Raw genomic sequence first — 11,195 nt, 5'->3', positions numbered from 1 at the left:
ATCAAACTACAATGGGACAAATATAGCTAATTTATAACATAAAATAATATGGCAGAGATAGTAAGGATTTAAATATCTAAATATATAAATACTGACCACACACACACACACACACACACAAAATTCTTTGAATAGAGAAATCATGAATTATTTCATCCAAGAAATAATGTCTAAAGTCAGGAGTAGAAAACAAAATCTCACTCCAGAGCAGCAAACATTCCAAAGACCATAGCAGTTCTCGGAAAGTTACTGGTGTCACTGCCTTAAAACTCACTTATGCTTACTCTGCCTCTCTTAGCTTTCACTGCTAATGTTACCCACCACGCCGGCTATTGAGCAATTCAGTGAGTTTTATCCTATATACTCTGTTTGGGGCTGGTGGGGAGGGAATTCACATTTCCAAACAAAACATATCTAAGGGTTTGAATTACTTTATTAGAATTCTAAATGTTCATTTCAAAACTGGGGGCTGGTGGAGCAGATGGGCCCCAAAAACTTCTTTGTTCATTTTTCCAAAGTGAATGAAAAATTAGAATATATTATTTGACACTGATATAAATAAGGAAGAGATTCTCCTAACATTCTACCAAACTCACAGTTACCATTACCTGATTCAGGGCGTACACAAACACTTTTCCTTGTTCCTCTCTCTCTGTTCCCATGTACATGGGAGCCCCAACCAGAAGAATATCAGTCATTGAATCTTTGTCAATGTCAACTGTTGTTAAAACACTGCCAAAGTAAGAACCAATCTAGGACAAAACAAAATAGCCAATGAACATCACAAATTCTCAAGGAAGCTAAAATCTGTATTTCTCATGTTATGCTAGTCTAGAAGAACACTTGAGGTTCAGTTGGTAAAGAAAATAAAACACAGAAACTGGTGCTGAGAGTTCTTTATTGGCTCTTGCAGTAGGTAAATTAATATTGGTCAGTTCTCCTCTTGAGTATGAATAGCTGTTATATATTCCAAAGCTTGAGAGTAAGATAAATGATTCCCTTTCAATTTCACCCTAACTTTGCCTTCTTTCCCACAAACACAAAACATCAATGATACTGTTGTGATTTTTTAAAAAGGAAATAGAATGAGATAAATAATAGAAGGCATTCTGGAATGGCTTCATATAAACTTAAATACAAAAAAAAAAAAAAGGAAATCCTCACTGTCATCAAGTCTGACCCTTTAGAGATTGATTCATAGCAACCCTTTAGAGCAGAGTAGAACTGTCTCATAGAGTTTCTAAGGCTGTATATCTTTATGGAAGTGGACTGCCACATGGTTTCTCCTACAGAGCAGCTGGTGGGTTTGAACTGCTGAACTTTTGGTTAGCACAAAGGCATGACAAATGGCAATCTACTTCCGAAAATCAGCCAGTGAAAACTCTATGGATCACAATAGTCTGATCCATAAGCAATCATGGTGATGGTTCAAGAATGGGCAGAATTTTGTTCCATCGTGCATGGGGTTGCCATGAGTTGGGGCTGACTCCAAAGCAGCTAACAATAGCATACGTATGATTGCATATTGCACGTATAGTTTCCTAAACATCTTGTAATATTCAATATTACCTAACGAGAATTTTCTACTTTTAACTGTTAAAATGTCCCTTTACTTTCAGGAAAAAAAGAAAAAAATCAAGTCTTTCATTTGTCATTCAAAACCTCATTCAATTAGGGTCTGCATTACACTTTGATGTTTTGAAATTTACTAAGGTTTGCTTTATGGCCTAAGAGATGGTCTGATCTAGGGAATGATCCATGTGTAGTGGAAAAGAACATATATTGTATTTTTGTTGGGTGGAGTGTTCTGTATATGTCTATGAGGTCAAGTATGTTGTGTGTTGTTTAGATCTGTATCTTTGAGTTTCTTTCTAGTTGTTCTATCCTTCACTGAAAGTGGTAAAGTCTCTGATTATTATTGTGGAGTTGCCTATTCTCTTTTCAGCTCTGTTCATGTTTTCCTTATGCATTTTCTGGCTCTTTCATTGGGTGCTTAGATATTTATTATGGTTATGTCCTTTTGCTGAGTTGACCCTTCAGTATTACATAATGTCTTTTCTGGTCCCTAATGCTGGTTTTTGTCTTGAAGTCTTTTTTCATCAGACATTAACATTGATACTCCTGCTCTTTTTCTAGTTGCCATTTGTTTGATATATTTCTTTCCATCTTTTTATTTTTATCTTTATGTCTAAGGTGAATCTCCTTTAGGCAGCATATCAATGGATCCTGGTTTTTATACATTCTGCCACTCTCTTTCTCTTGACTGATGCATTTCATCTTTTTACATCCAGAGTAATTACTGACAGGTATGAATTTACTGCTGTTGTTCTTTTGTGTGTTCTTTTATTGTGCTGTTGATGATTTCTTTGTTCCATTATTTTTCTGTGCTGAGTTCATTTTGCAATCTGATTTTCTTTTCATTTTTGTTGTTGCTGTTGATCTTATGTTTACTAAGTCCTTATGATTTTCTTCTTATTTTGGTTAGAAGGTTTATTAATTTTCTTTGTGGTTACCCTGTAATTTATTTTTATCTTCCTAAGTTTAAAACAATCTGTTCTATCTTGATAAGTTTAAAACAATCTGTTCATCTTTATATCATCCTAACTTCCTCTCCATTTGGAAGTTCTATAATTATACCACTTATTCCCTCTATTTGTTTTGTACTTGTCATCATTTACCACTTGATGCCTCTGGTTCCCTACTTTCAGTCCTATAAGTTTATTTTATTTTTGCATTTATTCTATTTATTTCTGGGTTGGTTCCTGGATGATATTGTCATGTGTCTTAATCTCAGTTTGTTTTCTGACATTGTTGATTCTCTGTGCAAAAGACTCCCTTTAGTATTTCTTGTTTTTAAAAATTCCTTTAGATTCTGTTTCTCTGGAAATGTCCTGATTTCTCCACCATATTTGAGGGATAGTTTTACTGAATACATAATTCTTGGTTGGCAATTTTTTTCTTTCAGTGTTTTATATATGCCATCTCATTTTCTTCTTGTCAGCATGGTTTCTGCCAAGAAATCAGAACTTAGTCTTATTGGTCTCTGTTTGTAGGTAATATTTTGTTTTTCCCAAGCTGCTTTTCAAGATTATTTCTTTGTCTTTGGTTTTGGAAAGTTTGATGTCTTGGTGAGTTTCTTTTTAGGGTCTATCCTGTATGGGACTCACTGAGCTTCTTGGATGGAAAGTTTCTTGTCTTCCATGATATTAGGAAGTTTTCTGCTGGCAAATCTACAATTCTACAATTCAGTGTGTGTGTGTGTATGTGTGTGTGTGTGTTTTCTTTTTCTTTTCCTCTTCTCATTCTGGAATTCTGATTATATGTAAATTTTCCTCTTGATAGTGTCCCACATCATTCTTAGACTTTCTTCATTCTCTTTTTCTGATTTTTCTTTGGTGTCAAAGGGATCTGTCTTCTAATTCAGTGATCTATTCTTGTATTGATTCAATTCTACTCTTTTAACATTCCAATGTGTTATATACATCTCTGAAATTTTAGTAAAATTTTTGCATGGCTTATAACTGTCTATTTATTTTGTAATTTTCCTCTTGTATTATTTTTCTGAATTCTCTGTGTTGTCCTTGATTTTGTTTGTGGTTTCCTTGATTTCCTGGAAGGCCCTATATATAAATATCTTGAATTCCTTATTAGGTAGTTCTATTACCTGTTCTTCCTCATGAAGGTCTCCTGGTTCTTTATTTTGTTCACTTGCTTACATCGTTTTGTCCTGTTTCTTTGCTTGATTTGAAGTTTTCTGTTGTCTCTGAGACCTTTTGAATTTATTTTATTTATTTGTTGATTTGTTAGATGTGTTGGTTTGTTTCACTTTGATTTTTTGTTCTGCTTTGTTTTGCTATATCTGAGCAGGTAGCTTGGGCATGCTACTTCAATCACTATTTGTTAGCACTGGAGCCTCCCTACCTGTCCCAGGTGAGTGGAGTAACTGGTGGGAGTGTAGGTGCAGGTCTCTATTTCTGGTTGTGAAGAGCAGCTGCAGGTGGGGTGAACAGATATTTTCCACCATCTGTCATTGATCCAGTGCTTCAGGAACAAGTGGTGGCACTTGTCTGTTGGATGGAGTGGTAGGTAGTAAGTGTGGTAGGTGCAGCATGCCTTGCTCTGTGGTCACCTACGTCACTGGAATTCTTACCTTATGTCCTGCACTTTCCTCTTAGATCTTATATTCTGCTAACTTTCTTTCATCCTGGATTTGTTTACACTGAGTCTCTGTCTTAATGGAATTTCTGCAAAATTGGCTTCTCCTCACCTGTGTCTCAAAATGGTGATCCTGTGTTGAGTGCCCACTTCATCTCTCTCCTCAATCACTATTTTTGTTCTGTTTCTTTTTCCAAATGGTGTTTAATCTAGTATTTTATCTTTTCCTTGGATTCTCAGAGCTCCTGGATTATTATTAGTTATCTGTTTGACTTGTCTCTAGCAAGCCTTCTTGACTCTTCCCCTCTACAGTATCTTTTTACTTTTCTTTATCATTGTTCTTTCTACCAATCTACATTCCACTTTCCTTCTAGACTCAACCCAAATTTAATCTCTAACTGAAATTTTCAGCACCAATCCTAGCTTAATATAATCTTTCCATATTCTCATTTAAATATTTATGTCACTGGCATCTTTATGCCTTCTAATATTTTAGATCTCTTTTCTTACATTTATTTTACATCTGTATTTATATCTATTACATAAACAGCTTTCCTCCATCCCCATCCAACTAAAATGTTCTGAGTTCAAAGATGAAGATACTTTATATCCCTCCAGGAAGCCTACCATAAGGCCCAAGACACAGTAGATACCGATTGTATGAATGAAGTAATTTAAAATAATAATGTTTAAGCTTACCTGTTCTCCACTCAGTGTCTGGAGAATCTTGATATCCCTGTCTTCCATCCTGTAGATAATGACCTGGCCTGTATGATTGTACCTTGGCTGTCCAGCAATATAGAGGACATCTCCAGGAACAGTAGCAGAGTTTACTGTGTAACCTAACCAAAAGAGATTCTAGATATATTATCTGGCTCTATAAATTCTTTACAAAATAAATTAAGAAGAATTTTACAAGGTGGAAGGATCACTGTTAATATAGACTTTTTCTTTCTTTCTTTCTTTCAGAAATAAAGGATTTGTCTTCTAAATTCACAAGAGATTGTTTTGGTAGAAAATTTCTGTGTGCTCTCTGATTATCCACCTCAACTTTTTTGTCCTGAAAATGTATTTTCTCTCAAGCCTCAGTTTAACATTTTTAAAAGCACCATTGTATAATAGTGATGACAGAATTACAAACAAACATATACTCTAACAACCTCTTATAATCTCAATTAACCACTCTGTAATGTATCAAATGGTATTTCATTCTGGATGTATGAGTCTTCACTATAGAAATTAATAGTTTTATATAGTTAGAATTATAGCAAATTAAAGCCTTTTCTTTGGTGCTACCTAGCCTTTTTAATTTCAGTTTTAATGGTTGAAGATTATTTCTCTGAATTAAGGGATAATTTTTATTCTATTCAGTATGATCATTCAGCAGGGGCTGGCAGATGGCTAGAACAGGTAAGCGAAAGGCCAGACAGGAAGCGGGAGTTGGTGGATGGCTGGAACAGGTAGGGGGGAGGCCAGGAAGTGAGCAGAGTGATTTGATACAGCGAAGGGTGATGAACATGTCTGTCAGTTTGATGTACTGTGGTGGCTTGAGTGTTGCTGTGAGGCTAGAGGCTATGCCATCAGTGTTTCAAATGCCAACAGGGTCACCCATGATGGACAGATTTCAGTGGAGCTTCCAGACTAAGACAAACTCAGAAAAAGGAAGGGATTATCCACGTCTCAAAGAATCGGCCAGTGAAAACCTTATGAATAGTAGTGAAACGCTGTCTGATATATTACTGGAAAACTTTAGGAACAGCCCTGAAACGCTGTCTGATACAATGCCAGAAGATGAGCCCCTCAGGTTGCAAGGCACTCAAAATACAACTGAGGAAGAGCTGCCTCCTCAGAGTAGAGCTGACCATAATAACGTGGATAGAGTAGAGCTCTTGAGGCCTCCATTTGCTAATGTGGCATGACTCAAAATGAGAAGAAACAGCTTCAAACATCCATTAGTAATCAGAACATGGAACGTATGAAGTATGAATCTAGGAAAATTGGAAGTTGTCAAAAATGAAATGGAACAGGTCAAGACTGATATCCTAGGCATTAGTAAGCTGAAATGGACCAGTTTTGACCATTTTGAATCAAACAACCATATGGTCTGCTATGCCACTAATGACAAACTGAAGAAGAATGGCATGGCATTAATCATCACAAAGAATATTTCAAAATCTATCCTGGAGTACACTGCTGTTAGTGATAGGGTGATACCCATATGCCTACAAGGAAGGCCAGTTAATACTACTATTATTAAAATTTACGCACTAACCACCAAAGCCAAAGATGAGGAAATTGAAGATTTTTACCAACTTCCGCAGTCTGCAATTGACCAAATATGCAATCAAGATGTGCTGATTATCACTGGTGATTGGTATGCAAAAGCTGGAAACAAAGAAGAATCACTTGCAGTTGGAAAATATGGTCTTGATGACTGAAATGACCCTGCAGATTGCATGATAGAATTTTCCAAGACCAATAAGTTACTCATTGCAAATACCCTTTTTTTCAACAAAAGAAATGGTGGCTATACATGTGGACTTCTCCAGACAGAGTACACAGGAATCAGATTGACTACCTCTATGGCAAAAGGCGATGGAGAAGCTCAGTATCTTCAGCCAAAACAAGGCTGATTGTGGAACTGGCCATCAACTGCTCATATGCAAGTTCATGTTGATGCTAAAGACAATTAAAACAAGTCCCTAAGAGCCAAAATATAACCTTGAATATATCCCTCCTGAATTTAGAGACCATCTAAAGAATAGATCTGATGCATTGAACACCAATGACTGAAAACCAGAGGAATTGTGGGGTAATATCAAGAACATCACCCATGAAGAAAGCAAAAGATCATTAAAAAGACAGGAAAGGAATAAAAGACCAAAAGGGATGTCAGAATAGCCTATGAAACTTGCCACTGAATGAAGAGTGTGAATGAAGAGTAGCTAAAGCAAATGGAAGAAATGACAAGATAAAAGAGGTAAACAGAAGATTTCAAAGAGCAGCTTGGGAAGACAAAGTCTATTTTTATGATGAAATGTGCAAAAACCTGGAGTTGGAAAGCCAAAAGGGAAGAACATGCTCGGCATTTCTCAAGCTGAAAGAACTGAAGAACAAATTCAAGCCTCAAGTTGCAATACTGAAAGATTCTTTGGGCAAAATATTGAATGATGCAGCAAACACCAAAATAAGATGGAAGGAATACACCGATCACTGTACCAAAAAGGGCTAGTCAATGTACATCCATTTCAGGAGGTGGGATACGATCAACCAGTGGTACTGAAGGAAGAAGTCAAAGCTACACTGAAGGAAGTAGAGAAAAACAAGGCTCCAGGAACTGATGAATACCCATTGAGATGTTTCAACAAACAGATGCCCAGCTGGAGGCACTTACTCGGTTATGTTTGGAAGACAGCTACCTGGCCAACTGACTGGAAGAGATCCATATTTGTACCCATTCCAAAGAAAGATGATCCCATATAATGTGGAAATTATCAAACAATATCATTAATATCACAAGCAAATAAAATTTTACTGAAGATAATTAAAAAATGATTGCAGCAGTATATTGACAGGGACTTCCATAAATGCAAGCTGGATACAAAGAGGACAAAGAACAAGGGATATCATTGTTGATATCAGATGGATCTTGGCTGTAAGCAAAGCATACCAGAAAAATGTTTACTTTTATTGACTATGCAAAAAGCATTCAAATGTGTGGATCATAACTAATTATGGATAACATTGAGAAGGATGGGAATTCCCAAGCACTTGGTTGTATTCATGAGGAACCTGTACATAGACCAGGAGGCTGTCATTCTAACAGAACAAGGGAACACTGCATGGTTTAAAATCAGGAAGGGAGTGTATCAGGGTTGTGTCCTTTCACCATACATATTCAATCTGTATGCTGAACAAACAATCTGAGAAGCTGGACTATATGAAGAAGAAGGCATCAGGATTGGAGGAAAACTCACTGATAACCTGCAGTATGCTGACGACACAGCTTTGCTTGCTGAAAGTGAGGATGACTTGAAGCACTTGCTGATGAAGATTGAAGAATACGGTCTGCAGTATGGATTACATCTCAATATAAAGAAGACAAAAATCCTCACAACTGGACCAATAAGCAGTATCACAATAAACGGGGAAAAGTTTGAAGTTGTCAAAGACATTATAATACTTGTTTCTACAATCAACATCAATAGAAGCATCAGTCAAGACATCAGAAAATGTAATGCATTGGGCAAATCAGCTGCAAAAGACCTCTTTCAAGTGCTGAAGAGCAAAGATACCTTATTGAAGACTAACGTGCACCTGACACAAGCCATGGTATTTTCAATCACCTCATATGCATGTGAGAGCTGGACAAGGAATAAAGACTGAAGAAGAGTTGTTGCTTTTGAGTAGTGGCATTGGCGAAGAATGCTAAAGTACTATGGACTGCTAAAAGAACTAACAAATCTATCCTGGAAGAAGTGCAGCCAGAATGCTCCTTGGAGGTGAGAATGGCCAGACTTCATCTCACCTATTTTGGTCATGTTGTCAGAAGGGATCGTTCATTGGAGAATGATATCATGCTTGGCAAAGTGGAGAGTCAACAAAGAAGGGGAATAGCCTGAATAAGATGGATTGACACAGTGGCTGCAATGATGGGCTCAGGTATAGCAAGGATCATGGGGCTGGCACAGTACCAGGCTGTATTTCATTCTGCTGTACATAGGGTCGCTATGAGTCGGAGACAACTCGACGACACCTAAGAACAACTTATGATCATTTCCTGATGTATGCATTTTGGTGGTTTTAAATTTTTTCGTAGTACACTTAAACTGAAAGGACATCATTAAGCATTTAATTTTTTCCTTCTTTTGGACTTTTTTGTAGATAAATTTCAAGGCATAGATTACTGGATCAAATTTCTAATGGCTCTTACAGTGTCTGGCAAATTGCTTCCAGAATAGTTATACTGATTTATTCCATGAATAAGGAGTTCTGATGGTGTAGTACCTAAGGTACTGGACTGCTAATCAGAGGTTTGGAGGTTCAAATCCACCAGCCCACCAGCCACTCTGTGAAAGGATGGAGCAATCTACTTCCATAAAGATTTACTGCCTTGCAAACCCAATGAGGGGTAGTCATGAGTCAGAATTGACTCGATGGCAGTAAGTTTGGTTTTTTTGGTTTTATGCCATGAATTGTCATATAAGAGAGTATTATTTTCATGAAACTCTCCCAAACACTGGGTGTATTTAATATTATTTAAATTTGTGGACATTTTAACAGGTATTAAACATAATGTAAAAATAGTACCACCCTGTGGTTTTGTTTGTTTGTTTGATTAATAGTGAGCTTGACCATGTTTTCACATATTTGATCACTTCTCTTTTTAACTGGGCTTTCAGAACATTTTAAATTGTATCTTTAACACTGCTTGGCACAATCGACCATGGGGCACCAGAGAGGCAGCATTCACATGGAGGGAAAGCTGGACAGACAGGAGTGCTTAACTAAGAAGGGCACAGGGACTGGGGGGGGGGGCGGTCCCAGGGAAGGGAGAGGAGGGGAGTGGGTTAGGGTTGGGTATGGTAATTGTAGAGTGAAACCAACATGAACTGTTGAATGTAAAACAAATTCTGCGCTGTGAATTTGCACAATTAAAATAATAATAATAATAAAAAGAAATCTGCATGAATTTGTCCAAAGGCTTAAATAAAATCTCTCATCAATCAAATAAATAAATAAACTTATTTTTAAGGCGGATTTTTATTATTTTCTACATGAAGAATTAGTTTATTCTTTGTGATTCTCTGTTCTACAGAACAGAGACAAATCAATGGATAAAAATTATCAAATGCAGATTTCAATTCAACATAAGAAAGATGTTCTAATATTCAGAGTTGGCCAAACAGAAAGATTTATTTAAAAATATCAGTGAAGAACACTTACCACTGAGAAAATCTTTAAAAATCTGCTGTAAAAGACCTTTCTAAAGTATTGAAGTGCAAAGACGTCACTTTGCAGACTAAGGTGTGCCTGAGCCAGGCCAGGTATTTTCAATTGCCTTATATGCATGTGAAAGCTGCACAATGAATACGAAAGCCCAAAGAAGAGTATGCCTTTGAATTGTGGTGTTGGTGAAGAATATGGAAAGTACCATGGACTGCCAGAAGAATAAATGTGTCTTGGAGAAAGTACAGCTGAATAAATGCTCCTTAGAAGCAAGAATGACCAGACCTCATCTCTTACATTTTGATCATGCCAGAAGCGACCAATCCCTGGAGAGGATATCATGCTTGGTAAAGCAGTATGTCAGTGAAAAAAAGGAAGTCCTTCAAGGAGATGGAATGACACGATGGCTACAACAATAGGCTCAAGTATAGCATGACTGTGAGCATGCCACAGGACCAAGGCCGTGTTTTGTTCTGTTGGATGTAGGGTCGCTATGAGTTGGAGCTGACTCAATGGCGCCTAACAACAACAGCATAAAGAAGAAACATCTTATTGAATTTACTATTAGGTAGTAGTTAAACTTTAAAATTTTTTAAAAATCTTTTTCTGTATTAAAATGTTTACTTTGCAAGTGTTAAGGGAACAAGCACAATTACTCACGCATGTTTTCTTTTGTTAATATTTTCCCACATTTTTATTTCTTCATCTTTCTTTAATCGAGATTTTTTAAATTATTCTACAGAGTAGAATGTAAAATTGGCTTTTTCAAACATGTATTGTGTTATACCTTTATTATTTCAAACCATGATATTGCTTTAAAAATAAAAACTTTAGAGTCTTGTTTACATATAAATAAAATGGAAAGGGAAAATGTGCATAACAAAAGATATTTTTAATTTTATGCTGTTCTACTGTGGAATTAAAAATGTAAATACGAAATTAGAAATGTAAAATTAAGGTAAAATTAAAATGTAATATTTAATATAGTTTTGCAATAAGAGGCCACTATTAAGGCCAGCAAAAGGGCGGGCCCCAGTTCCAGGAACAGGGGCAAGGCAAGGATGACTAAGCCCTGAACTCAACCATACCAT

At 36.5% G+C, this 11,195-nt stretch overlaps 1 protein-coding gene across 1 annotated transcript in view; it reads right to left on the bottom strand.

Annotated features, from left to right (window-relative positions):
* ITGA1 (integrin subunit alpha 1) overlaps positions 1 to 11,195 on the bottom strand; it is a 186,460-nt gene that overhangs the window by 59,224 nt on the left and 116,041 nt on the right. The window contains exons 13-14 of the mRNA XM_007951538.1: positions 4,855 to 4,997; positions 609 to 752 (exon numbers count right to left, since the gene is read on the bottom strand). Of these exons, the coding sequence (XP_007949729.1) occupies positions 609 to 752; positions 4,855 to 4,997 (287 nt within the window). The remainder of the gene's footprint in view (positions 1 to 608; positions 753 to 4,854; positions 4,998 to 11,195) is intronic.

This window comes from Orycteropus afer, unplaced genomic scaffold (genome assembly GCF_000298275.1).
Source record: "Orycteropus afer afer isolate SDZICR_OR568_19922 unplaced genomic scaffold, OryAfe1.0 scaffold00296, whole genome shotgun sequence".
Lineage (NCBI taxonomy): Eukaryota > Metazoa > Chordata > Mammalia > Tubulidentata > Orycteropodidae > Orycteropus > Orycteropus afer.
This window is presented reverse-complemented; position numbering and strand designations above follow the sequence as displayed.